General features: G+C 43.5%; 1 protein-coding gene across 1 annotated transcript in view; it reads right to left on the bottom strand.

The window, feature by feature from the left end:
* The window catches only part of LOC100054420 (guanylate cyclase soluble subunit beta-2-like), a 69,248-nt gene that overhangs the window by 7,320 nt on the left and 36,812 nt on the right, over positions 1-25,116 (bottom strand). Inside the window, exons 5-13 of the mRNA XM_070239688.1 lie at positions 24,627-24,738; positions 22,893-22,996; positions 21,173-21,389; positions 17,426-17,746; positions 14,277-14,425; positions 13,567-13,713; positions 7,751-7,905; positions 4,414-4,565; positions 1,778-1,944 (exon numbers count right to left, since the gene is read on the bottom strand). Coding sequence (XP_070095789.1) covers positions 1,778-1,944; positions 4,414-4,565; positions 7,751-7,905; positions 13,567-13,713; positions 14,277-14,425; positions 17,426-17,746; positions 21,173-21,389; positions 22,893-22,996; positions 24,627-24,738 — 1,524 coding nt within the window. The remainder of the gene's footprint in view (positions 1-1,777; positions 1,945-4,413; positions 4,566-7,750; positions 7,906-13,566; positions 13,714-14,276; positions 14,426-17,425; positions 17,747-21,172; positions 21,390-22,892; positions 22,997-24,626; positions 24,739-25,116) is intronic.

Here is a 25,116-nt window from a genome sequence, read left to right as displayed (position 1 = left end):
GTATAGAGCAGCCATTTAGGAATTCTAATGGCAGACGCCTTCTCCCCTTGAATGTTCCTGTGGACTCCAGAAGCTCCTCACATTGCCCCGTGCTTCATGCTCCTAGTTTTTGTGTGTGGATAGGGAAGCTCAAGGCCAGACTGTCCAGGGCTCCTGCCCACCTCTCTAACCTCATCCTCTACTGCTCCCTTTCTCTTCCACCCCTCTCTAGACTCACTGGCCTTATTCTTCTTTAAACGTGTCAAGCTTACATCTGCCTTAGGGCATGATGCTGCCTGGAAGCCCCTACCCCGATAGCCATGTGGATGGCTCTTTCCCTTCATACACGGTTCAGCTTAAATGCTGCTTCCCCAAAGAAGCCTTCATTGGCCCTCTCCTCCATTATTCAGTTTTATTTTCTTAACATTTATCACTAGCTGAAATAATCCTATTTATTTTGTTACATGTTGTCTGTCTTCCACTACTAAAATGCAAGCTGTATGAAGGCAGGGACCCCATGTGTTTCGTTCAACAAGCCTTGAGCATCAACAGATCCTAGCCCAGTACCTCACCTTGACACTCTGTATTCCAGGAGCAGCAAGAGTTTTCCAAGAAATGTTGTTGTTGTTGAATGAATCTGTGAACATTATAATTCCATACCCTAATAACATTGGATGACTATTTGGGTCTTGAACATTGCCAGAAACATGCAACTGCAGGAAGGTAGGGAGTGGGTAGTGCCTCTGAGTGACGGCAGAAAGCCTGCTGAGAGCTTCCATGTCCCAGAATCCAAGATTCCACCTGACCTTGGATCAGAGCGAGGGAAGCTCTGCTCTGTCTCCTCTCACCGGAACTGAACAGAAAGGTGCCGATCATTCCCTCAACCGCAGATTCTGGAGCATCTGAGAAGCCTTCAGGCATTGGGCCAGTGCCCAATGCCAAGGGCTCAAGTGAGATTCAACCAAGAGATATTGTCTAATAAAACTAACAATGGCTAAGTTCTTTATATGGATTATTCAGCTGTTCTAACTCTTCACATGGATTGTCTGGTTTGTCTTAAGAAACCGTCTCTCCTTGAGAGATGGTGCACTGCAGCAGACACACGCTACTCCTTGCCTCAAAAGCTTAACTCCATCTGAACCACCTAACATGGGGTTTCCAGAAAGAGAGAGTGGCAGTGGCTGCACAAAGCCAGAAAGGACAGGGGGAGGAAGGGCTGCTGCTCTGGCGATTCATTTTGCAGGCCCATCCCTGGCCCTTCACCACTCCTTTGTGACCCCATACTCAAACCCCAGCTGTGTCAGCCCTGAGAACGGCTCTTGAGGGAGCTGAATGGCTCGCCAGGGCAGTCAAGCGTAAGAATGAATTGAGAGAGATCTCTCACCCCCACCACCTTCAGGGACAAAGCAGAGAAGACGGTCACTGGGCCTACACTTTGTGGCAATGTCAATGCTCTGAGGTCTTTATGAGGGACCATATGGTGGAAATGGTGAGGAGGCACTCCTCACTAATAGGTGGCACGCTACTGACAGCACCACGTCCACAGAAACTTCATTTTGTACATCCTAATAAGTTTTTCTGAGTATTAGAGATTCTTTTGGAGGAGGGCATAAAGGGCCTTTTCAGAATGAAGGGCCCCCTGGGACACTTGTGGTGGAGGTGGGTGGGTTGGGGAGCATTAAACAAAAAAGCTTATTCAAAATACAGTGAGCAACCAGCAGAAGCATCGTGCCCTAGAGCCCCAAGCTCCACCTGTGCTATCCCTTTCTGGCTCTTTCCCATCCCCCATAAGGCACACCTCTGAACCCACAATTCTCTTCTCATGCAATGCAGAGCTGGGAGTCTTTGTAACGGATCTCGTGTCCTCACTGTCTGCTGCATCACTCTTGGGGAGCACCTTCCGGCTGTCCGCGTACCTCAAGACTGCAACAGGTTTGCTGTCTCGACTTCCTTGAGCACTTGCTTCTGCAAAAAAGCATGAGGGGCAGAAAAGTAAGAAGGTTCGTGCAAGCAGGCTTCATGAGCGGTAGAGGTGGGGGGCCTTCGATGCATCGGAACATCACCGGCCCCTTGGGCCTCTCACCCATGAGGGCACGGAAAGGACACAGCTGAAGTCCCCTCGCCCTGCACTGCTGCGGTCTAAGACATAGCTCTTGGCGCTGGCTGCATGTTCGAATTCCCTCAAGTGCATCTCCTCAGTCTCCCTCCCGGGCCTCCCCCAAATCATCCAAAGAGCCAGTGAATGTGTCCCACGGGAGATAATCTGAGGGAAGAGGCCAATTTGGGAAGAGCATTAGCAGACATGTTAGTGTTTCTGTATCCCCCTCTGCCATCCCTGGCTTTGAAAGACTCCATCTTGCTGTGGGAGAAAGTCCCTTGGCTCCTGGAGGTTAATGGGGTCACATTCTCAAGCCACTTAAACATGTAGGAACCAGTGTCAGCATGGGGTCTCCCCTGAGGGGTCCTGGCCTTCCTGTTCCTGCTGAAGCTGCCAGCGCTGTGTTCCATGAGGATAGGAGGGGCAGGCAGAGAGAGGCAGACACCTGCTTCCCCAGAGCCTGACAGCTGAGGCTCTGCACAGGAAATCCTAGGCTGATGGGGAAAGAGGCAAGGGAAACATAAAGAAGGACAAAAAGAAAAGAGGCCAAGACCCCTCTTCTGGGATCCACACCCAGGGCTGTGCCGTTTCTCTGCATAGAGATACCTGGCCAAGTGGGTAGGGCTGGGGGCTGACATCAGCCCGGAGGAAGGAGTGATTCTCCTCTAGGATAAGCCATGGCTGGGGGCTACCTGCCAAAGGGATGCCTTTTCTCAGTTTGCACGGAGACACTGTGCCACCGCCTCTTTCCACATCCTTTCTTCCTCCTCTTTCTTAGCATCCAAGTGGAGATCTTCAGTTGAGACACTTACTCATTTTCTACTCTGGGTTGTTTATGTTTTGTTTCCAGCTCAGAACTGGAAGTAGATTAGATGCTACTGACCCTGACCCTGTTTTGGAATTCTGTTTCTCAAACTGGATGGTTTTGGAACCCCATGCAGGGAAAACGAGAGAAAATAGTATCAGGTTTGGGTGAGGCACAACTTCTGAGCAAGATTCTGCCCTGTCCTGGTGCTAAAGCCTTCAGCTCTGCCTTCCTCTCTCCCACAGTCAAGGGGCAAAACACCCACCTCCCTCTTTACTTTGTCTATTTCTGACAACAAAGAAAAGAAAAGGAAAAACTGTCTGTTTACCCCTGTCTAGCAGCCCTCCGTACTGTGGGGAGGTCATGGTGGGGGGAAGCAGTGATGGTGGGCGAGGCACCCAGAGCCTAGACATTCAGGGGCCGCAAACTCTCATGAGGGTGGCTCCTGGTATTTATCAGCTAAAGTTATTTCAGTTTTTAATTTAGATCTTCCTATTTCAGTGTCTCCATCAGTAAATTGTGGCCCAAACCAATCACAGCTCTCAAGGACAATAAGGTGAGCTGATAATTAGAATGAAAGCACTACGAAAACAATTTTACAAGTTCTTCAAATACCCATCTCTCCCTTGGTACAGCCCCACTTCAAAAAATAGTAAGCATAATTCATGTGTCCCAAAGGGACATCCTGCATATATTAGCTATGTAAACGAGGAACCTCTGGATTTAGAGATTTTCCTTTCCAGGCCCCTGGAGCAGCTAAAGATTAACTCCTGTCAGAATGAATCCATTTCCTTCTCCAGTTTGCTTCAGAGCTTCAGGAAAGTTTGCCTCTTGCTACTGAGTTTCCCCCTCAGGTCAGCATTTCCCAGCATTGACCAGGCCGGTTGTTGAGGGGCCCTGACCGCATCGGGTGGATGGCTCTGCCTTGACGCTGATGGAGACCTTGCTGTTGGATTCCAGCTGCTGCTTTTTTTGAGCGCTGTGTGCCAAATGGTGATCCCTGGTTCGGCTTAGCACTAGATTGTTTTACCCTAAACTCAATCTTGTCATTCCTGCAGTTGGGTGAGTCACAGATTTTGTACTGATTCCCAGTTTTGGAAGCCAGCAAAAAATGAGGAAGATGGAAGGTTCCAGTGGGTGAGAAAACCCTGTCCTGGAGCCTCCTCGGAGGCTGAGAAGCAGACAGAGACTCTGAAATCATCCCCTAGCCGCAGGAGAGGCTAATGGAAAAAGCCCCTTTCTTGGACCAGGAATAACCTTGAAAACGAGTGCATGAGAGACCCTTTAGGCTGGATCCATCAGCCCAGCTCAAGAAACACCATAACAGCCAGGATGCAAGAGAAGAGTGTTCAGGGCAAAATGGTTGAGCTGATCCTCAGGAGCTTTCACTGAATGGAAGGTAGCAGCTTGGTCGGGGTGGGGATGACACCTGTGTTGACCCTGCAAACCCAAGGACCACTCTAAACACACACAAAGTTGTTAGTGGAAAAAATATTCAACGCTAATGATCAGGATTCTCTTTTTCACTTACCCTTGTGATCAAGCAGAGTTTGAGGTCTCCCCATAATCTCATCCTCTGACGCATTCAAGTTCTGGATCAGAAAGTACGTGGTCATCTTCCCTTTACCTTTCACTTCAATTTCACCCCTCTCAATGATTTCAAACCCTTGATTTTCCAGGGCTCTGCACAGAGAAAAAAGTGCAACAGATGTCAGAGACTGAAGGTCTGAAACTCGAGAGTTGGCTACAATGTTAAGGATGATAGAAGAGGAGAAGTCTGGGACACAGGACACCCAGGAGGAGGGGGCCTCCGAGACGTCAGCTGGGGCCTGCTGAGGGGGACAAAAAGGCGTGAAGCTCAGACATTATGAACAGGGTGCCAAAGGCAGAGAGAGAGCACAGGGGACCCACCAAAACCCTGTGCCCTGTCACCACCTTTTCTCCTCCAACACAGCACTCATCCCCACAGCCGTCACGCTTCTACAACCATGTCCTCAATGCCCCTGTGTGCACCGTCCCCGCATGCTTCTGAAACAGGAGGCTCCTTGCATATCCCTGAGCTCTCTTCTTTCCATCTTCCCTGAGCTCCTGAAATAGCCTACAGTTGTCATCATGCTCATCCTAACTACCCAAGCTTCTCCATGACTTCTGGCTGCCAAGCGACCCAAGAAGAAGAGTATAGGGAGGGGATCATGAAAAGAGACAGATATGGGATGATTATGAAATGATTACTTTTTTGTTTATTTACTGGCAGCTGAGAGATGTTGGAGAAAAACCATAGGACCATGTAGACGAGCAATGCTTCAACTTCATGGTCAGCTGCCTCAACTGGGTCTCAGCACTTCGTCAACCTTCCCTTGTCGTTGGTTGGTTTCATGGAGATTTCAGAGCTTCACCACACTCCTCACGTGTCCCGACCTGGCACCTGCTCCCCTCACTCTCAAGTTGCTGACTCTGCCTCCTACTTAGTGACCTGATTCATCTACAAAAGTATAACCATTTTAGGTGAGATGCTGTAACTTCTTACCCCATTGACCACACTCACCCTTCCCCCAACCTCAGGGGATGGGGTGTCTTGCTCAAGGACACTCCCTTCCCACCTCCCCGGGGCCTGGCCCCATCAGCCACTCCCTCTCTTTGTCTTCAGCTTCCTCTCCATTTGCATGCCCCCTCAGCCTACTAGCACGCTGAGGTCTCTTCCATCCTAAATAGAAGGAAGGAACCTCTCACTTGATTATCTCCTGCTTTAATCCCATACAAACGCTCTCTTCCTTTTATTCTTCAACCCATAATCAGTGTCTATGCCCAACATTCTACCACAACCACTCCCATAATGTCCCAAAAAGCTCTAGTGAATATTTTTCAGTCCTTGTTACTATATTTGACAATTTTGTTCAATTCTTCCTCCCTAAAAATATCCACAAGGGTGATTCTCACTTTGAACTCTGCTGTATTTTTTCTATTTCTTCTGCCCCTTACATGGGCTCCTCTTCCTCCCACTGACACCTAAATGTTAATTCTGCCCAGGATTCTGTTCTCTTTCCACTGTTCTTCTTACACTGCGTCCTTCCCCACATGATCTCATCAATTCTGTTGGCTTAATTACCACCCATGTGTTGCTGACTCCAAGTTTAGCCCCAACCAACAACTTGACTCCAAATTTCATCCATTCATTTAATGGCACCTCTACTTAGAGGCTCCACAATTCCTTTGAATTCAACATGTCCAAACCTGAATTCATTGTCTGCCTCTATGAATGGAATTCCTCTTGCTTGCCCTATCTCAGATGGTGATGTCACCATTCAGGTCCTAGTCACCCAAGATGGAGATCCGGGAGACATTCAGAGCTCCTCCCTCCTCCTCACCCCCCATATCTAGTAATTACCAAGTTTAGCTGATTTTACTTTCCCCCAGATTTCCACTAACAAATGTTCTGGTTCAAACCAAACTCCTAACAAGTCTTCTCTTTCTCATTTCCTGATGTTCAAATCTGTCTTTACAGGGTCTCTAGAGTGGTCAGTGTCAAACAGGACTCTACCTTATCATTTTCTCCAATCTCACACTTCTTAAGGGCTCTTTGTCACCTGCGGTGTAAGCCCTGGCCCTTCAATAGGGAACACAGCTCTCACCGCTTTCTGCTTCCTATTTTCCAGTCCAGCAAAGCTAGATTGCTTGTGGTGCTCTGCGCTTCTTCTACATCTGTGCTGTTCTGCTTGTTTTGCACTCCAATACCTTGGTTTTGGCTAAATCCTACTCTAGAACTCCTTGTTCAAGATTCAGCTCAGGAATTTCTCCTCTGCAGAGAATTCTGTTACTAGGTTAGGCACCCTTGCCCAGGCTCCTGTAACACGCACTAGAATTCCCTCAGCCATGGGAGCACAGTGGCTAAAAAGTGGACTCTGAGCCTGTCCTCCTGGGTTGTATCCAGGCTCTTTCCTTCCAAGCCTACTGGTGACCTGAGGCAAGTTATTAACTTTTTAGTGCCTGATTTATTCTCGTCTGTAGATAAGAATAACAATAGTTTATCTTCCTAGAGTTGTTGCAATAGTAAATGAACTAACATATGTAAAAGAGCTTAGAACAGAATGTAGCCTATTGTAAATTTCAAGAAACCGTAAGTATTGTTTTATACATATCTTAAACACACTTTAAAAATAATGATCTGTATGGGGGCAGCCCAGTGGAGCAGTGGGTAAGTTCACGCACTCCCCTTCAGCGGCTGAGGGTTCACCAGTTCAGATGCTGGGCGTGGACCTACACACTACTTATCAGGCCATGCTGTGACAGGCATCCCACATATAAAATAAAGGAGGATGGGCACAGATGTTAGCTCAGAGCCAATCTTCCTCAGCAAAAAGAGGAGGATTGGCAGTGGATGTTAGCTTAGGGCTAAACTTCCTTAAAAAATATCTGCAAATATTTCTTTCTTCTTCCACTAGACAAAGGGTCAGCAAGCTTTTTTGTAAAAGACCAGACAGTAAATATTTTTGGCTTTGGAGACCATACAGTCTCTATCATAACTACTCAACTCTGCCTTTGTAACATGAAAGCAGCCCTAGATAATATATAAATAAGGGAGCACGGCTGTGTTCTAATACAATTTTATTTACAAAATCAAACAGCAGACTGAATTTGGCCTGTGGGCTGTAATTTGCCAATTCCTGCACTAGATCACATGCTCCTTAAGAGCAAAAGCTATCTTATAGTAGAGGCTCAACAATATTTATTGTCTGACACAATGTCTTCTGTACGCTAGGGTGGCATGGAACACAGGTTTCCTCCACTACCCTCATCCCATGGCTGCCAGGCCCTCTATACGTTCTGGAAGGAGAAGGGCCAAAGGAAACCAGGAATAAATGAATGACTACCTGTCGGTGGTGGGGCTGAGGTGCACTTTGTTGGGAAGCCCATGACTTTCCATCCTAGAAGCTGTGTTCACAGTGTCACCAAACAAGCAGTAGCGTGGCATCTTGTCCCCCACGACACCCGCTAAGACTGGTCCTGTATGGATCCCCACTCTGATCTGTAGAGAGAGAACTTCACTGAAAAGGGACCGTCAAATACTCTCGCTTTTATTTTTAAATTAAGGTATAATTTACATAAAATAAAAAAGATAGATCTTAAGTGTTTAGCTCCATGAATTTTGACAAGTGCATTTATCCTTGTAGCCACCATCCAAAATAAAATATAGACTACTTCCATTACTTTGCAAAATTATCTTGTGCCCTTTTGCAGTTCAGGTCCATCCCTCTCTGCAGAGGTAACCACTTTCTTATTTTTTTTACCAAAGCTTAATTTTCCTGTTCTAGAACTTCACATAAATGGTATATCTTCATACTATATGCGAAGGATATACCTTCAAATATAGGTATATCCTTCACATATAGTATATCCTCTTTTGTATCAGGCTTCATTTATCCAAAAATAATGTTTTTGAGATTCATTCATATTGCTGTATGTATCAGTTGTTTATTCTTTTGTTGCTGAATACTATTCTATTGTAAGAATATATCACAATTTATTTGTCTAGTCTTCTCTTTATGAACACTTAGGTTATTTCCAGATTGGAGCTGTTGTGAACATTCTCATACATATCTTTTTGTGGACATACATTTTCATTTTTCTTAGGTATGTACCTAGAAGTGGAACTTCTGGGTCAAAAAGTGGGTGTATATTTAATGTTACAAAAAATCTTGCCCAACAGTTCTCCAGTCTGAACCATTTTACATTCCTATCAGCAATGTGACACTTCCAGGTGTTCCACATTCTCACCATCATTTGGTCTTCTGGTGGGTGCAAAATGATATCCTATTGTGGTTTTAATTTGCATTTCCCTGATGGCTAATGATTTTCACACACTCATTGTCCATTCATATATCTTCTTTTCTGAAAAGTCTGTTCAAGTTTTTTGCTCATTTTAAAAACTGGGTCATTTATCTTTTATTGTTAATATCTAGGAGTTCCATATATATTTGGATATGTAATATATACGTATTACAAATATTTTTCCCAGTGAGTTTGTATATTCATTTTCTTTAACAAGCAGAGATTTTAAATTTTGATGAATGTGTTAGCTTGCTGGAGCAGCCATAACAACATACCACAAACTCATGGCTTAAATAACAGAAATGTACTTTCTCACAGGGCTGGAGGCTGGAAGTCCAAGATCAAGGTGTCAGCAGGTTTGGTCTCTTCTGAGGCCTCTCTCCTCGATTTGCAGATGGCCGCCTTCTCACTGTGCCCTCAAAGGGTCTTTTCCCTGTGTGTGTGCATCCCTGCTATCTCTTTGTGTATCCAAGTTTCCTCTTCTTGTAAGGACACCAGTCGGATTGCATTAGAGGCCACCTGACAGACTCATTTTAACTTACTCACTCTGTTAAAGGCCGTATTTCCAAATAAAGTCACATTCTGAGGTACTAAAGCTTAAGGCATCAACATATGAATTTCACGGGGAACACAATTTGGCTCATAACAATGAAATTTATCACTTTTTTTCTTTCATGGGTAGTGCTTTTGGTGTCCTATCTAAGAAATCACTGCTTATCCCAAAGTCATGAAAGTATTCTCCTATATTCCCTTTCAAGAATCTTTATGATTCCAGTATTCATGTTTAGGTCTGTGATACATATCAAAATTTTTTTTTGCTTTATCTCCCCAAATCCCCCCAGTACATAGCTGTATATCTTAGTTGCAGATCCTTCTAGTTGTGGCATTTGGGATGCCACCTCAACGTGGCCTGACGAGCGGTGCCATGTCCGCACCCAGGATTTGAAGCAGTGAAACCCTGGGCCGCTGCAGTGGAGCGCGTGAACTTAACCACTTGGCCACGGGGCCGGCCCCTCAAATTAATTTTTACGTGTGGAGTGAGGTGGGATTGAGGTGCATTTTTCTCTCCATATGGGTGTTCAATTGTAACAGAATCATTTCTCAAAAAAAGGTTCCTTCCTCCACTGAATTGATTTGGTGCCTTGGTCAAAAATAAGCTGGCCTTAAATATGTAGTCTATTTCTGGACTATCTTCACTGCTCCAGTGATCTATTTGTCTATCCTTCTGCCATTCCCACCCTGTCTTTATTACTGTAGCTTTACAATAAGTCTTGAAATTAGTCTGTATAAGTCTTCCAGTTTTGTTATTTTCCAAAATTTAGAACTAGGTTTATATAGTTTGCTTTTATTTTTTGTGCTTAGTATATAAAGAGTCAACTAATTTTTGCGTATTGTCCTTGTATCCTGTGGCCTGGATAAACTCACTTACTAGATCTGGTGGTTTACTGAAGTTTGTTAAGGTTTTCTAGGTGCACCATTATTTGGTTGGTGAAGAATGATTATTTCACTTGTTCCTTTTCAAATTTATGTCTTATATTTCTTTTTCTTCACTTTTTGCACTGAGTAGTGCTTTTGGTTTATTTGACTAGAAGTTCTTATCTTTGTATTTATCCTGTTTTAGTTTGCTAAGCTCTTGGATATGAAGGTTGATATCTTCCATCAATGTTGAAAATTCTCAACCATTTTCTCTTCAAATATTTCTTCGGACCTATTGTCACTCTACTCTCCTAAGACCCCAGTTCCACATATGGTGGTCCATTTGATACTGTCCTACAGATCTAGGATGCCCTATTCCATTTTTTTCATGCTGTTTTCTTCTTTGTGTTTCAGTTCAGATAATATCTATTGCTCTGTCTTCAAAGTCGCTTATCTTTCTTCTACCATGTCTAGTCTTTTTTAAGCCCATAAAATAAATTCTTTATTTCTGATATCCATTACCCTAAGATAGATAAATAAATAGATAGACAGACAGACAGGAAGGTAGATGAAGATATAGTGTGTGTGTATTACCATCTGTTTAAACTTGTCGTTCCTCTTTTCCAGTAGATCCTTTAAAATATTTATCATACTTATTTTAAAGACTCTGACTGATAATTCCAACATGTAGGCCATCTCTGGAACTGCTTCTATTGACTATTTCCTCTCTTGGCTATATACCTTACCACCATTTTCTTGTTTCTTCTTGCATCTTGCATTTTAAATTATTTAATTGTATGTCCCATATTGTGTGTAAAAGTCTACAGTTCTTTACAGTAAATGACAGTACAGTACAGAGGCTGATAATATTTATCCCTCAGAAAAGTTCACACCCCTTCTTCTGTCAGACTGCTAGGGTGGAGACTGAGTGAATTAATCTGTATTTGAGTTGCATCTGGGCATCTTCCAGAAATATTGCTAGATTCCAGGCAGCACTGATTTCAAATATTATAAAGGCAAGATCAGGGCTTTCTGTCCAGCAGGGCTTGGGAGCTGAGCACAGCAGAACTCTGAGAACCTCTTTATGCTTTACAGCCAAGCTGCCAGCTTTCTGAATTGTGGAAGATCTCTTTCTGCTTTACAGACCAACAGTGAGACTTCTGAGGATCTCCTTGCTCTTCAGTCCCACCTGGCTTTCTGTACCTTCAGAGATTTCTCTCTGCTCCCAGAATTTCAAAGCATCATTGTAGTGCACTTGGTGAAAGCCAAGAGTACCTCAGAGGGATTTCTCTCAGTTCCTTTACTCTAACACCACTCTTCCATGGGCCACTGCCTTGCATTTGGGGAAGGCCCCATATACCTCAGGGGCTAGGAGCTCTCTCACCTCTCTTCTCCTGTCTCTAGCCTTTGCTAAATAACCCCATGCACTTGGTGAAAGCCTATGGAGAAGAATTGGTAGATGAGTACAGACTCTGTGGCTAGGCCTTATCAAAGACAGGATCTTTGGGATTCTAACCTGTCACTCCAGCCCCAAGGTGTCCATTAAAAGTTCCCTAAAGTTTAGACTGATTTCTTCTTACCCTCACCTCTGGTGGATTACTTCTCCTTTGCCCTACTCAGGATGAATGTAATTATGGGTGTCTTCTCCTTGAAAGGGCTTGTCTCTTTCTAGAATTGAGTTCATTTCTATTTCTTTGCTCTCTGATGGATTATTTTTAAAAACTACTAGTATGGGAACAGAAGTCCCCTGCAGCTTTCTATATCCTAACCAGATGTACTTGTCTTTTGGTCTTTTCATGCTAGATTTTCTCCTCCCTGAAATAAGATTATAAATTCCTCTAGGAAAAGGAGTATCTCAATATTTCTCTGAATCCTTCAAAGCACCTAGTGATAGTGTCTCATGCATAGTAGGACCTCAGTAAATGTATAAGGATGAAATAATAGAAGATCTAGGGTATAATTTAAATGTAGAAATGGCAGCATGATTCCTTTATTCCTTTAAGAGAGAAAATGTTTTCAGTCCTTTCCCTTACTTCCTTAAATAAACCCACAGGATATGCTGTTTCTGGTAGATATTTAATGATGCTCCCAACAATGTCCCTATTCTTATCCTAGAATTAATAGCCTCTTTTCCTGTTTTCTTCTCAGTAAATCCTCCACAAGATTTTCCAGGAATTCATTGTTTAATGTCATTCTTATTGGTGCAGCATTATTTACATCTCTGTTGCTATGCCTCTTTCACACACTCACACACACATACGCTCTTTCTATTTACACAACAGTATATTTTCAATTATTTTTTTCCAGTGGCTTACATAGAGTCCTTTAACTGAAACACTTATCTCTTATCTGACCTTCTTGTCTCTACTCCCTCATTAGCTCCCATCTTGATTTTTCATTTCTTACATTGGGAGTTTCATTCAACAGATGTATCTGTGTGTTTACAACAAGCCAGGCATTGTGGACATGTTCTTCTTGTGACTACCTAAGGCCAGCTTTTACTCAGAAGTCTGCAGTGGACACAATAACCAGGACCTGCAATATTTCTCAGCTTCTAAATCATGGTGGTGAGGGCGGATATAGCACATTTTTCAGAATCTCCTGCATAGGGCTTTTAATTTAGAAAAATCATATTCCATCTTACAATGCCTTTGGCTATTTAGTTCATTTTGAAGATTGGACTGACAGGAGCAAAGAGGGAGTATATTTTAAAAGGCAGAGACATTGCTGTAAGCCATCTTAGGGTGGTTAGGGTCTGCTGAGCAGACAGAAGAGGGCACCTACTTTTCATCTCTAAATTTGTCCAACTTTTATAGTGTGAACAAACTTCCATACTTGGAAGAGTAGCTTCCTGTGAGAAAGGCGAGCAGATGTCTCGCTAATGGCCACGTAGTGGAAGGAAAGCTATTCTGAATATCTTATGGCACCATGGTGTCTAGCCTGCTGGCTGGAGGCAGTTTCACACCTCAGCTGAGTTCTGAACCTGTCAGACGGCGCATTGGATACACAATTTCCGTAAGCGGAGAAAAGTTGGCTATTTAGTAAACCTGGACCACTTGTTGAAATGCTTGAAAAAACACGCAGGAATTACAAAATTCCTGGCTTTCAAGATGGATTGAGCCCTACAAAGTAAATGAGGAGACATGCTCAGCACCATCCTAAGTTACGACAAAGGAAGAATGAGAACCGTATATGTACGATAAATCTCATGAGAATCTCGAGCTATAAAACCTCTTCTGAAATTTGAGAGAAGTTAGAACAATAATATCCTAATATCTCTATTACTTAGGAACATATGCAAGAGAGGAAAAGGCTTGGGAGAAATTACCCATTTTAATTACAGTAACATATCCAGTAATCATCAGAGCAGCCTAATACACAGAATTCTCTTTTTTGTGTGTGAGAAGGTTGGTATTGAGCAAAGTGCTCAGTTGCTTTCTACCTGGATGGGCTCTCCAGTAACAGGATTCATCACTTCTTTTGCAGAAATTCTCATCCCCAAGGCAAAATTGGCCACTCTTTGAGCATGGCTTCCAGTAGGCACCGGTACACCCCCTACCACCATATAAGCATCTCCTATTGTTTCCACCTGCAAAAGAAAAAGAAAGGTATTCAGAAAATTTCCTTAATGCACTAAACATATCATTAAATACTTTTGTAATTTTCCACATAGTGTCAGCAGGACCATATTAAAGCTGGTGATTGTTTGCTACGGGTATGAGGAGTGTGAGGAAGGAGGTAGAAGGAAAATGTCTCAGAAAACAACCAAGAGAGAGCAAAAATGCCTTCTGCTTTTGGCAGAAACAAATCCCAGAGAAGATGAAGCTGCTGGGGTAGTCATGTGATGGTATACATCAGATGTGTATGGTCTGCATTAGACTTGCTGCTGAAATTGGAAAGGGAGAACCACTCCCTGGGAAGACAGTGTTTGCTCCTCAGAAGCATCTTAGCACTGGGTGTTGGCAAAGGAGTCCTAAAAAACTAAAATTCCTGAAATACCTGCAATTCTCTTTTAGCTCTTCCTCTACATCCCACTCCCATCCACACCAAACCCCAGACCAGTGAAGAGAGAGGCAAAGAAAGGCCCATAACAGAGTGCCTGCCCTGCCTGAGTGCACTGTGACGTACACCCCACGGTGTGCAAACACCTACTTTGTAGATCTCGTGGACACTGGTCAATCTGTCAAACTTGGAGTACATTGAATTCAGCATATTCACTATTTGGATAGGTTCGCAGGCAGCACAGATGTTAGTAAATGTCACCACATCGCTAAAAAGGATTGTACAGGTTTTAAATTCTCCTGCAACAGAAACCAAGTGTCAGTGACAGCCAAGAATATGGAATAATAATTCTATGAATTCTGAATTCAAGTGCCCCTTGGGAACCAAATCTGACCGTGCCTTGGGAAAAAGGAGCTGGATGCCATTCCTCATTCACTATTCACCCAACAGACATTTATTGAATGCTTGTCGTGAGCTAGTCATCATGCTAGGAGACCATATAAAAGCAGACAGGACCCCACTCTTAAGGAGCTCCCAGTCCAGAGAAGGAGACAGAGGAGTAAACAAATACTCGGTAAGATGTGATGAGGGCTGTGGGATGACAGACATGGGTTGAGTGGTCACTGGCTCACAGAGAAGTCCCTGGCAGGTGGGCCAAGGCAGAGCCTCAACTACCGGAGACCCAGGGTCAGGGTTGATGGAGACTGGTCACCATGAAGTGACGAGTTCCCTGTCTCTGTACAGAAGGGAAGCCGCCATATCCTCCACATGCCCTGCTAACTCATCTGGCTGCTTCCACTCTTGCCCCCGCTTTTGCTAATTTCCATATAGGAGCCAGATGATCTGTTTAAGTCAGATCCCTGCCTCCTCTGCCTCAAATCTTCCACGACTTCCGTCACACTTAGAATGAAACACAAAACCTTATCATGGCCTAGAAGGGGCCCCCTCTGTCCACACCACCTCTCTGACCTCATGTCTCCACTCTCTCCCTCCGGCTTACTCCATTCCCGCCACACTGGCCTTCTTGGGGTTCCTCCAGCATATTAAGTGCTTAAGGCCTCTGCACCTGCTGTTTCCTCTGCCTGACACACTCTTTTCTTAAATATCCAAAGGGCTCTTTCTCTTACGTCTCAATTGTAACCACCTCAGTGAGAACTGTGCTGACACTCTATCTAAAACAACAGTCCCCAGATCTCTATCCTCTTAGCCTGATTGCTGCCCTCCGCCCCATAAGATGTATGTGGCATGATATTTTATATGAGATTGTTTATTTGGTTACTGTCTGTCTCCCCACCGAGATATAAGCTCCATGAGATGGAAGGCTGTTTTGATCTCTGCTGTATCCTCATCATCTAGAGCAGGGCCTCACATGAAGTAGATGCTCATTAATACTTGTTGACTGACGGAATGGATGACTCCTTGAACACAGCTGGGTGCCTTCTGTATTATTTATACCTCTGATAATAATCTCCCCTTTGTGTAACTGTGTCTTCCCCTGGCCCACCATTCTCTCTTCATATTCTTCCTATTTTTCTGATCTCCTTGTTTTCACTGGCTTTTTTCCCTTCTTAAATAACAGGTGTTCCCTAGGGTTCAATACCCAAGCCTCTTCTTACCTCATGCTCCCTATATGATGTTAGCCCTCATTTATGGAGATTAACCACCACCCATGCTGCCATAACTCCCAGATTGGTAGCTCTATCCTAGAACTTCCCACTGAACTCTCCCTACAATTCCTAACTACCTGTTGGTCATGCTATGTGGAGTATTCCACAGGCATTTCAAACTCAACAGTTCTGAAACTGACCTTACCCTCCTGCCCTCAAGGCTGCTCTTCTTTCTGGTTCTGTCTTAGGATAAAGCATCACATCTTTCTGCCCTAGAAACCTCACACTCATCGCTGACTCCTGTCTCTTCCCTTCCGCATCTTATCAGTAATGAGATCCTGCTGATTCCTACTCATGCTGCCTTGATTCAGGACTTTACCATCACTCAACCGCACTTGAGCTCAGTTCCCTACACTGTGTTCACTACATCCGTTCCCTACACTGCAGCCAAAATCATATTTATGAAGCTAATTGCTTCCTTCCATTATAAGAAAAAAAAAACTTCCATGAATCCCCACATCTAAAATAAAAGACAACTTCCTTTTCCATGTAATTCAGATTCATCACTTATTACTGGAGCCTCATCCTTCCTGCACAGCCTCCAGAGGCACCACTTTACCGTGCACCCCATGTTCTGGGGACAATGCATTGCAGTGTTTATCTTCACACTGCCTCACCTTTGTGCTTGTTATCCCCTTCTGCTGAAATCCTTTCCCTTCTTTTTTTGCTGAAATTAGACTCAAGGCCCAACTCAAGAGCGTATGCTTTATATAAGCTTTCACAGTCCCACCCTGCCCCATTTCTTTCTCTTCCAGTGTCTATTTATTATTAATTTCCCTGTCATCTGTGTTTCCACAGCACCTTCTGTGGTGGAAAGAATATGAATGTTGGTGTTAGATGGACTTCTGATTGGTTTCCAGCTCTTTTCCTCATAAACTAAAGTGAATGTAAATTTGCTTGGCTGTTGTGGATAATAACACCTCCCTCATAGAAATGTTCAGAAAATTAAATGAAATAGCACATGTAAAATGTCTGACACAGATCCTGGCACGATCCTTGCTCTTTAATGCACGTTAGTTTCCTTCCTTTGGCCTCCTCCACCCCCATTAATTTATTCTGTATATATCTGTCAAACCCACAAGACTATGAACTCCTTTGGGTCCCCAAGACCTGGGACAGCACCCTGGCATTGAGTAAGTTCTCTATGCCTTTCTGGTGAATGAACACTCCCCATGACAAATGGAAAGTGAGTTCAGAGTAAACATGGCATTCTTCCCTCCAGAAATAGCTTCCTCTCCTAGAATGGTCCTTAGAGGCACCCCATGATTTATATAAGGTGTAGGTGTATCATTTCCAGTTACAGTGAAGAACCCTATTCATGGTCACTGAGCAAAGAGGCCAGTCTCAAGATACAGCTTTAAATTCTTAGAGAATGTAATATATGTGTGTGCAGATGACAGGCACTTTTATTAATCTATATTTCACTCCTGTACTATTTTTATTATTCTCAATGTAGAGAGAAGAAAACTGAGGATATACAGCTTATGTAATTAGCCCAAGAACATGTCGCTAACAAGGCATGGAGCCAGAACCCAAACCCAGATCTGTCTGATTTCAGAGCCTGTGGCCCTAACCACTGAGATGCACTGCCTCCTGCTCTGAAATCCCTGTGAAGGGAAAGGAAGGCCCTACCTGCCGCAACCTTTTTGCCCTCCTTCAGCTGGTTGGCCACATGTTCAGGCAGCATGGCATAAAGCAAGGTCTCTGTTTTCTTCTTTTCTATGGTCAAGTGCTTGGAGAGGACCCGCAGCTCCTCCTTCTTCCTCTCCAGCTGGTTGGACAGCTCAATCTCAGCCAGTCGCTGCTGGTTCAGGAGGATGAGATCCCTGGTGGTGTCGTGGGGGGCGATATCAGAAAGATACATCTTGTGCGCCTCCAGCTCTTGCAGGCTGCGGAGCTTCGGGGAGCACATGTATATCATGCACCGCATGGACTCCATCCAGATCATCTGGCCTTCCCACCACGGAGAGAAACGCGACAATATAGCATGTCACCAACAGGAGATGATATCAACTTGCCAGATCATCACCCACACAATATGACTTTCTGTCCACTGCACAGCCTGTCCTCCCCTTGTAGCCAAATTTCTTGAACGTTATCTATACTTTCTGTCTCCACTCACTCATCTCCCTCTCTCTCCACAATGGCTCTCTCCACAGCTGCTTTTCTTACTTTGAGGTGGCTCCCGTCTGTGGCCTCCAAACTGCCTGCTGCAACACAAGCCTGGCAGCCTTTTCCTTCCTCGGCCCTTCTGCTGTTGGATGGCATGACGTAGACTCTCCTCCCTGAAATCTCGCTTCTGGGGTCTTCCCTGACGCTGCTTTCTCCCTGAGATTTCCCCTACTCCTTTCAATTACACTTTTAGGGTTTTGTCGGTCCATTCCTTAAATGCTGGTATTCCCCAGTATTCTGTTCTGATATTCTTCTCTTTGAGCATTCCACAATTGCATCTTAAACCATGCTAACAATGAATCTGAATTTCCAGAGGAAACCTCGCTCCCCGGACTCAAGATGCGTATTTCTTTAAAAATAGATACGTTCATTATTTTATTATAAAAGTAATACACATACATTGCAGAAAAGGAAAAAAAGGGTAAGAAAATAATAAAACCACCCACAGTCATACCACATAGATAATTACTATTAGTATTTTGGAATACATGTTTTTATTACCAAAAAATGGGGTTATCTCGCATCTTCTTTTTGTAATCTGAATTTTTCACTTAAGATATATAATAGATATTCTTCCACAGCATTAAATATAGATAAGCATCCTGTTTTTGTGGCTACATTGGTTATACTATATTATATTTAAGTAATAAGCTAGCATTGGTTATATTACACCTAATTTATCACAACGTTGCAATAAACAAACTTGAGCCAAGTGTATAATCATGGCTCTTTTGTTAAAAGATATATTCTTAGATGTGGAATTGCCTAGACAAAGAATATGGTCATTTTTAAGGCTTTTGATACATACTGCCAAATTGTGCTCTAGAATGATTGTGACAACTTACATTCTCATCAAAGTGACTTTTAAAAATTATTATTACCTATCTATACGTGGACGTATACAACTGAACTCGCCTTCAATCCCCTCTGCAAATCTTCTCTTTATTAATTCTCTCATCACACATGCACTTAGTGCCTACTAGGAGCCAGGCACACTGTGTTAGACTTGGAGAATACAGCTGTCACTCAAACTGGCAAAGATCCCTGCCCTCAGGGAGTCTACACCGTGTCTTTTCTCAGTTAATCACACTCAGCTCCCAGGCAAGAAAGTTAATAATTATCCCAAATATTCTCTCTTTTTTTCAACCCCTACCTCTATGGTCACCAATTTCTGCCTTAATTATCTTGTGAATCTATTCCTCCGTCACCATGCCAGTGCCACTGCCTGAGTGCATTCAGTGCTTTAAAGCTTCTCACCCGTTCTCCAGTGGCAGCCTCCACCTGGCCTCCCAGCCTCCATTTTCTCCGGTCCATCCATCATACACCTGCAGGGATCATTCTAAACCTCAAATCTGATCACGGTAGATACTTAAAAATGTTTTCAACTGCACAATAGAGCTCAAATCCTCATCTTGCCAGCCTCATCTCCCATTTCTCTACTCTACAACTCATTTAGGGCTCCTCTTGGATGTCTCCACAGCTTTGCCTGTGTTTATGCCTAGAACACCTAATTGTCAGATTGTCTAACAGAAAAGATAGCTCAAAATGTGTGCTCTCTTACAGACACACAAAAATTAACTCAAAATGGATCAAAGACCTAGATGTAAGAGTTAAAACAATAAAAACTCTTAGAAGAAACATAGGGAAAAAGCTTCATGACATTGAATTTGGCAATGATTTCTTAGATGTGACACCAAAAGCAAAGGCAATAAAAGAAAAAATAGACTAATTGGATTACATCAAAATTTAAAACTTCTGTGCACCGAAGGACACAATTAACAGAGAGACAAGGTAACCCATAAAGTGTGAGAAAATATTTGCAAATCATATTTCTTACAAGGGATTAATATCCAGAATATATGAAGAACTCCTACAACTGAACAACAAAAAAACAAACTGATTAAAAAATGAGCAAAGTACTTGAATAGACATTTCTCCAAAGAATATATACAAATGGCTAATAAGCACATAAAAGATACTCAACATCACTAATCGTTAGGGAAATGAATATTAAAACCATAATGAGATACCACTTAAAACCCATTAGAATAAGCAATTATCAAAAAAAAAAAAAAAAACCCAGAAGATAACAGGTGTTCACAAGAATGTGAAGAAATTGGGATCCTTGAGCACTGCTGATGGGAATGTAAAATGGTATAGCAGCTTTGGAAAACAGTATGGCAATTCCTCAACAAATTAAACATAGAATTACCATATGACCCAGCAATTCCATTTTTGGATATATACTAAAAAGAGATGAAAGTAGCGACTTGATAGACATTTGTACACTCATAATTCACAATAGCCAAAAAGTAGAAGTAACCCAAATGTCCATCAACAGATGAATGGATCAGCAAATGCAATGGAATAATATAATTACACTAATCTAATGATAATTCAGCCGTAAAAAAGAAGGAAATCCTGACACATGCTACCACATGGATGAAGCTTGAAGATGTTATGCTAAGTAAAGTAGCCCATCACAAAAGGACAAATACTGTATGATTCTACTACTATGAGGTAGCTATAGAGCGGTCCGACTCAGAGACGGAAAGTAAAATGTGCTTGTCGTTGGCTGGGGGAGGGGGAATTGCTTAATGGGAATAGAGTTTCAGTTTTGCAAGATGAAAAAAGGTCTGGAGATGGATGGTGGTGATGGTTGCGCAACAACCATTAAATAAGTGAATGTACTTGACGCCACTGAACTGTGCATTCAAAAATCGTTAAAAGGATAAAGTTTATGTTAGTAAATTTTACCACAATTGAAACAAAAATGAATACGAAATGTATGCCCTATTAATAGTAGGTCAGATGATCACATTGCTATCTAAAGGACAGACATTACATTAATACCAATAGTACCACATACATTCTGAAAACTTTGGTAACAGAGACCAGAATTTTATAATTGTGTATATATGTATGTATACACATATCTATTATATATGTGGTATAATATATGTGATATAATAGATATGTCTAATTAGAGTTCATTTATTTCTAAACCAGAAATGGTTGAGGAAATAAAATATATTGTTTACAGATCAGGCCAAATGGAAACATCAGAAAAAAACAACTGTTCTCAATGTAGTCCCTGCTCCACTTTTTCAACATTTTTTTGAGGGAGGAAATTGGAAAACTCTGCCTCCCTCCTTTCTGACCAGTCTCCAAACAGCAGAGGACAGTGGGGAAGGGGTGAGTCACTACCTCGTAGTTTGAGGGGGGGTTGAATTTTCCATGCGTCAGGCATCATTTCCCTTCGTGCCTTCAGGACAAATTGACTGTTGATAAATTTGCAGATGCTGACAATGTTGAAGGTAACTTGGGGATGAACGATGGAGAAATACTCATTCAATCGAATCTTCTGGGTTTGGAGTCCTGGGACGTACTTCTGAATATTCACTCCAGCTTGCTTGACCCTCAGCTAGTCACAGAGGACAGATGTAAGAATGGGGCATAAAGAGCAACCTGCACCGTAAGCTTTCCCTTAGAACTAGCATTCGGGCCATGCTTTGCGACTCTCTGGGGGGAAGGGGTAAGTAATGGAACAAACACCAGGGAAGTAATAAATATTAGTCTAAAAGTCAAATCTGCAGCTAATCTCTGAAAGAGAAAAGAAAAGTATGAGAATGCTCGAAAGCATATCTCTGACTAACCAGAAACAGAGGTTAAAGCTCTCATTGGGCTAATAGTGCTTCCCTAGCTCTGTGAGGCCTCTGTTTCTGTCTTCCTGTCTCTCTGTCTCTATCTCTCTCTCCCTCTCTTTAGACTTAATTAATAAAGAAACTTGCAAGTTCTGTAGCATTAGATCTGACACCCAGCCCTGGGTGAAGGAGTCCATCACAGAGATGGGGAGACACCTTCTGTCTCCAGGGAACACACAGAAGGAAGAAGCAAAATGAGCATCATTTACATGAAATGTCCAATGTCAGCCCAGGCTGTCCAGGAATACTTAAATTCACTAACCATGGGGACTTTGTTAGGCTATAGAAATCAACCTGACCTTATGCAATAAGTATCATTAAGTTTTGTTATTTTATGCCCAAAACTTAAAAAGAAAGGGATTTTTTTAAGTAGATCAGAATTTAAAATATTAGTAGTAGCAATAATAATAATATCCTCATGGCACTGGGGGAAAAGCTGGGGTACATTGCTTCATAATTCCCTAGTTGTTTCTTATAGGGGTGTTTATTTCCTCTGCTGGATCAATGCTTTGCAAACAGAGATGACCCTCAAATGTCCTAGAATCTGTATCTAGCAGTCCGCTGGTAGATGATGATTCAACATGTCTATGCGTAAAAATAAATATCAGGGAAAAACCACAATGACTGAAGGCATTTTAACTGATTTTTTGGACCAAATTTACTTTGCCTAATTGCCGTTTACACGAGCTTATAATCACTTTAGTTGACATACATTTTATCCATGGTAACTGATAGCGACCAAACGTTATGCGTTAACGGTCATCCTCACAATTCCCACAGAACAGTGGCCTGAGTTGGCACAGACCTCTCTGCCACCTCCAAGATGCAGAAAGTGTAGCTTGGTGGAATTGAGACGTCCACGGTAGCCACAAGGACGGCAAGTGGTCATGTTGAGAATTCCACCCTGCCACTGCTACCGACTTTTGTCTCTTGGTGTAGTGAATTTTAGGGTCAGTTCCATTTTTTCTAATGGCAAACTTTCTCATGCACTCAGTAGTTCAAATCCCTTGGCAGTGCTTCCTTCAATACCTATCAAGGAGATCCTGCATTCTGGTTTCTGGAGGATGCCACAATGAAAAGGAAGTCGATGGACCTGCCAGGCTAAATGCTGATCTCCCAAGTCCTGGGGACTTGAAAGTCCCCACCAGCCATAAAAGACCATACACCATACTCCCTCCCAGGCCTATCCACAATCCAAGCTACAGAGGGAAAGGGCCTCTTACTGATTCGTCAAATACAATGTGGAAAGGAAAAGCATTGCAGAACGTCTTCTCTTCAATCCAGAGCCTCTTGGGATAAATCGGCACAAAGTTGTTCACGAGATGCCCTGGATGTAGAAAAAGAGAGTTCTGTTCACAGGCCACTCGCAGCACGAACCTGGCACAGAGCAGAGCTCAGGACAGTAACTTAAATGGCTCACAGGAAAAATGCAGTCCCTGCTCTTCAGCACGGGCTCCCTCAGCATCTCCAGATGGCCACGGCAATTCTTCTTCCAAATTAAAACAAACAGAAAACTTGCTACCAGGTTGAGAAGCCCCCTTGCCCCCTGCCAAGTTTCTGCCCGCCGCTGAAGAGTTTCTGGGCCAATTGAGTACGTCTCGCCATGAAAACAGAGTCGGCATTGAAACGGTGACAGCCAGACAATGAGCTAGCAGAGTAGAGTGTGTGTGCCGGCCCAGCGTCAGGGACATTTGCCATGGAGCTTTTTAGACTGACAGTTTGGGGTGGCACATGAAAATTTAACCAACAGCCCTATTTGGCAGGGGGTAGAGATTCGAAATGGAGCCTTTTTGATATGAAAATCTCCCAGACAAAGGATGTCAATTGCGTGTTTGACTCACTTGCCATGGCTTGAGGGACTTAAAATGCAGCCCTTTGAGCGCCGCAGCCCTTATCCCAGATGCATGTCAACATGGCCCATGGGGACGTGATGAGGAGCGCTCGGGCTCTCTTCTCCCAGTGGGTCGGAGCCCTTATTCTGACTCAGGTGTTAGGTGCTGATCGTAAGATCAGCTCAGTGCCAACCAGGGCACCTCTCTAGAGCCTTCATTATTAGCGTCATTGAGTTGATTCCAACTCCTAGCGACCCTGTGTACAGCAGAGCAGAACACTGCCCTGTCTTTTTGTGCCATCCTCTCACCTTCTGGCGTTCTATCAGACAATGCTCCACTGCTATTCATAGGGTTTGCATGGCCAATTTTTTTTGAAAGTGGGTGGCCAGGTCTTTCTTCCTAGTCTATCTTAGTCTGGAAGCTCTGCAGAAACCTGTCCACTATGGGTCACCCTGCTGACATCTGAAATATCAGGGGCATAGCTTTCAGCATCACAGCAACATGCAGCCGCCACAATACGACAATCGACAGACAGGTGACGTGGTTCCCTGACTGGGAAACGAACCTGGGCCTCACAGTGAGAATGCCGAATCTTAACCACTTGACCACCGTTAGAGAGCCTACTGCCTTCATTTTTCAGGTGGAAGATGGAGGACCTTGTCCAAGATCACACAGCTCCTCAGGGACAGAGCCAGAAGTCTGCTTTCTTGGCTCTTGGTCCAGTGTCCTTTGCACTACTAGGCACCATGGTTACTGTCCACAGACTTCTAGGCCAGAATGCATCCCAGGCCTGAGGAGTAATGAGGAACTTCATTGTTCTTGGTAATATATCAGTACTCATCCTCCTTCTCTTCAACACAGTCACCAAGTGGGACTGATTCCCATCCTCTCTCCAGGGCCTTTCCCTGATTACAAGAGAGACTGTGTCTCCGTGTCACCCAGCACAAATAAAAGGGGCAAAGGAAGGCAAGTTATAGTCTGATGTTTTAAAGTTAAAAACCATGGCTGCCAAATCCAAGCTCTGCAGAAATCAGGGACGTCATAGTCATAGAAGCTTCACCCATTTGTGTTCACCAGGCAGTCACTGTGCTCTGAGAGCCGGGGGCGGGAGAATAGCCCACTCACCTTTTCCTAACATGACCATACTTCTCACAACTTCCCAGCGGGACTTCTTCACCAGACAAACTGAGACACTCAAATATTTCTCCTTCATCCTAAGAAAAGCTGTGTCCAGGGCCTGCAGATGGCAGGGAAAGAAGCATATGTGTCTGGTCATGTGCCTGGTCATGGAACTGGAGATGCACAAACCCCATTTGCTGTGATTGGGGCCAGAGGAACAGTGACGGGGTATGAGGTCAATTCTACCAAGCCTTCGTAAGCCCCTAAATTTCTAATAACCCTCATGTTGTTTCTCTATCAAAAGCAGCAAGAACTTTTTACAAAATCTCAAGAGGGGCTGGCCGGAAAATCACACATGATCATCTTCTCTTCCTGTGGTTGAAGATTCTGCAGTGAACAGATTTGAAGTGGACTTTGAATGCTCTAAGATATGAACACCGTGTGCTCTAGGAATCACAGGCTTATCTGGATATTTGTACAAGCTCTGTGGATAGGA

The sequence above is a fragment of the Equus caballus genome, chromosome 17, assembly GCF_041296265.1.
Source record: "Equus caballus isolate H_3958 breed thoroughbred chromosome 17, TB-T2T, whole genome shotgun sequence".
Classification (NCBI taxonomy): domain Eukaryota; kingdom Metazoa; phylum Chordata; class Mammalia; order Perissodactyla; family Equidae; genus Equus; species Equus caballus.
The sequence above is the reverse complement of the archived record's forward strand: the minus strand, read 5'-3'. Positions and strand labels throughout refer to the sequence as shown.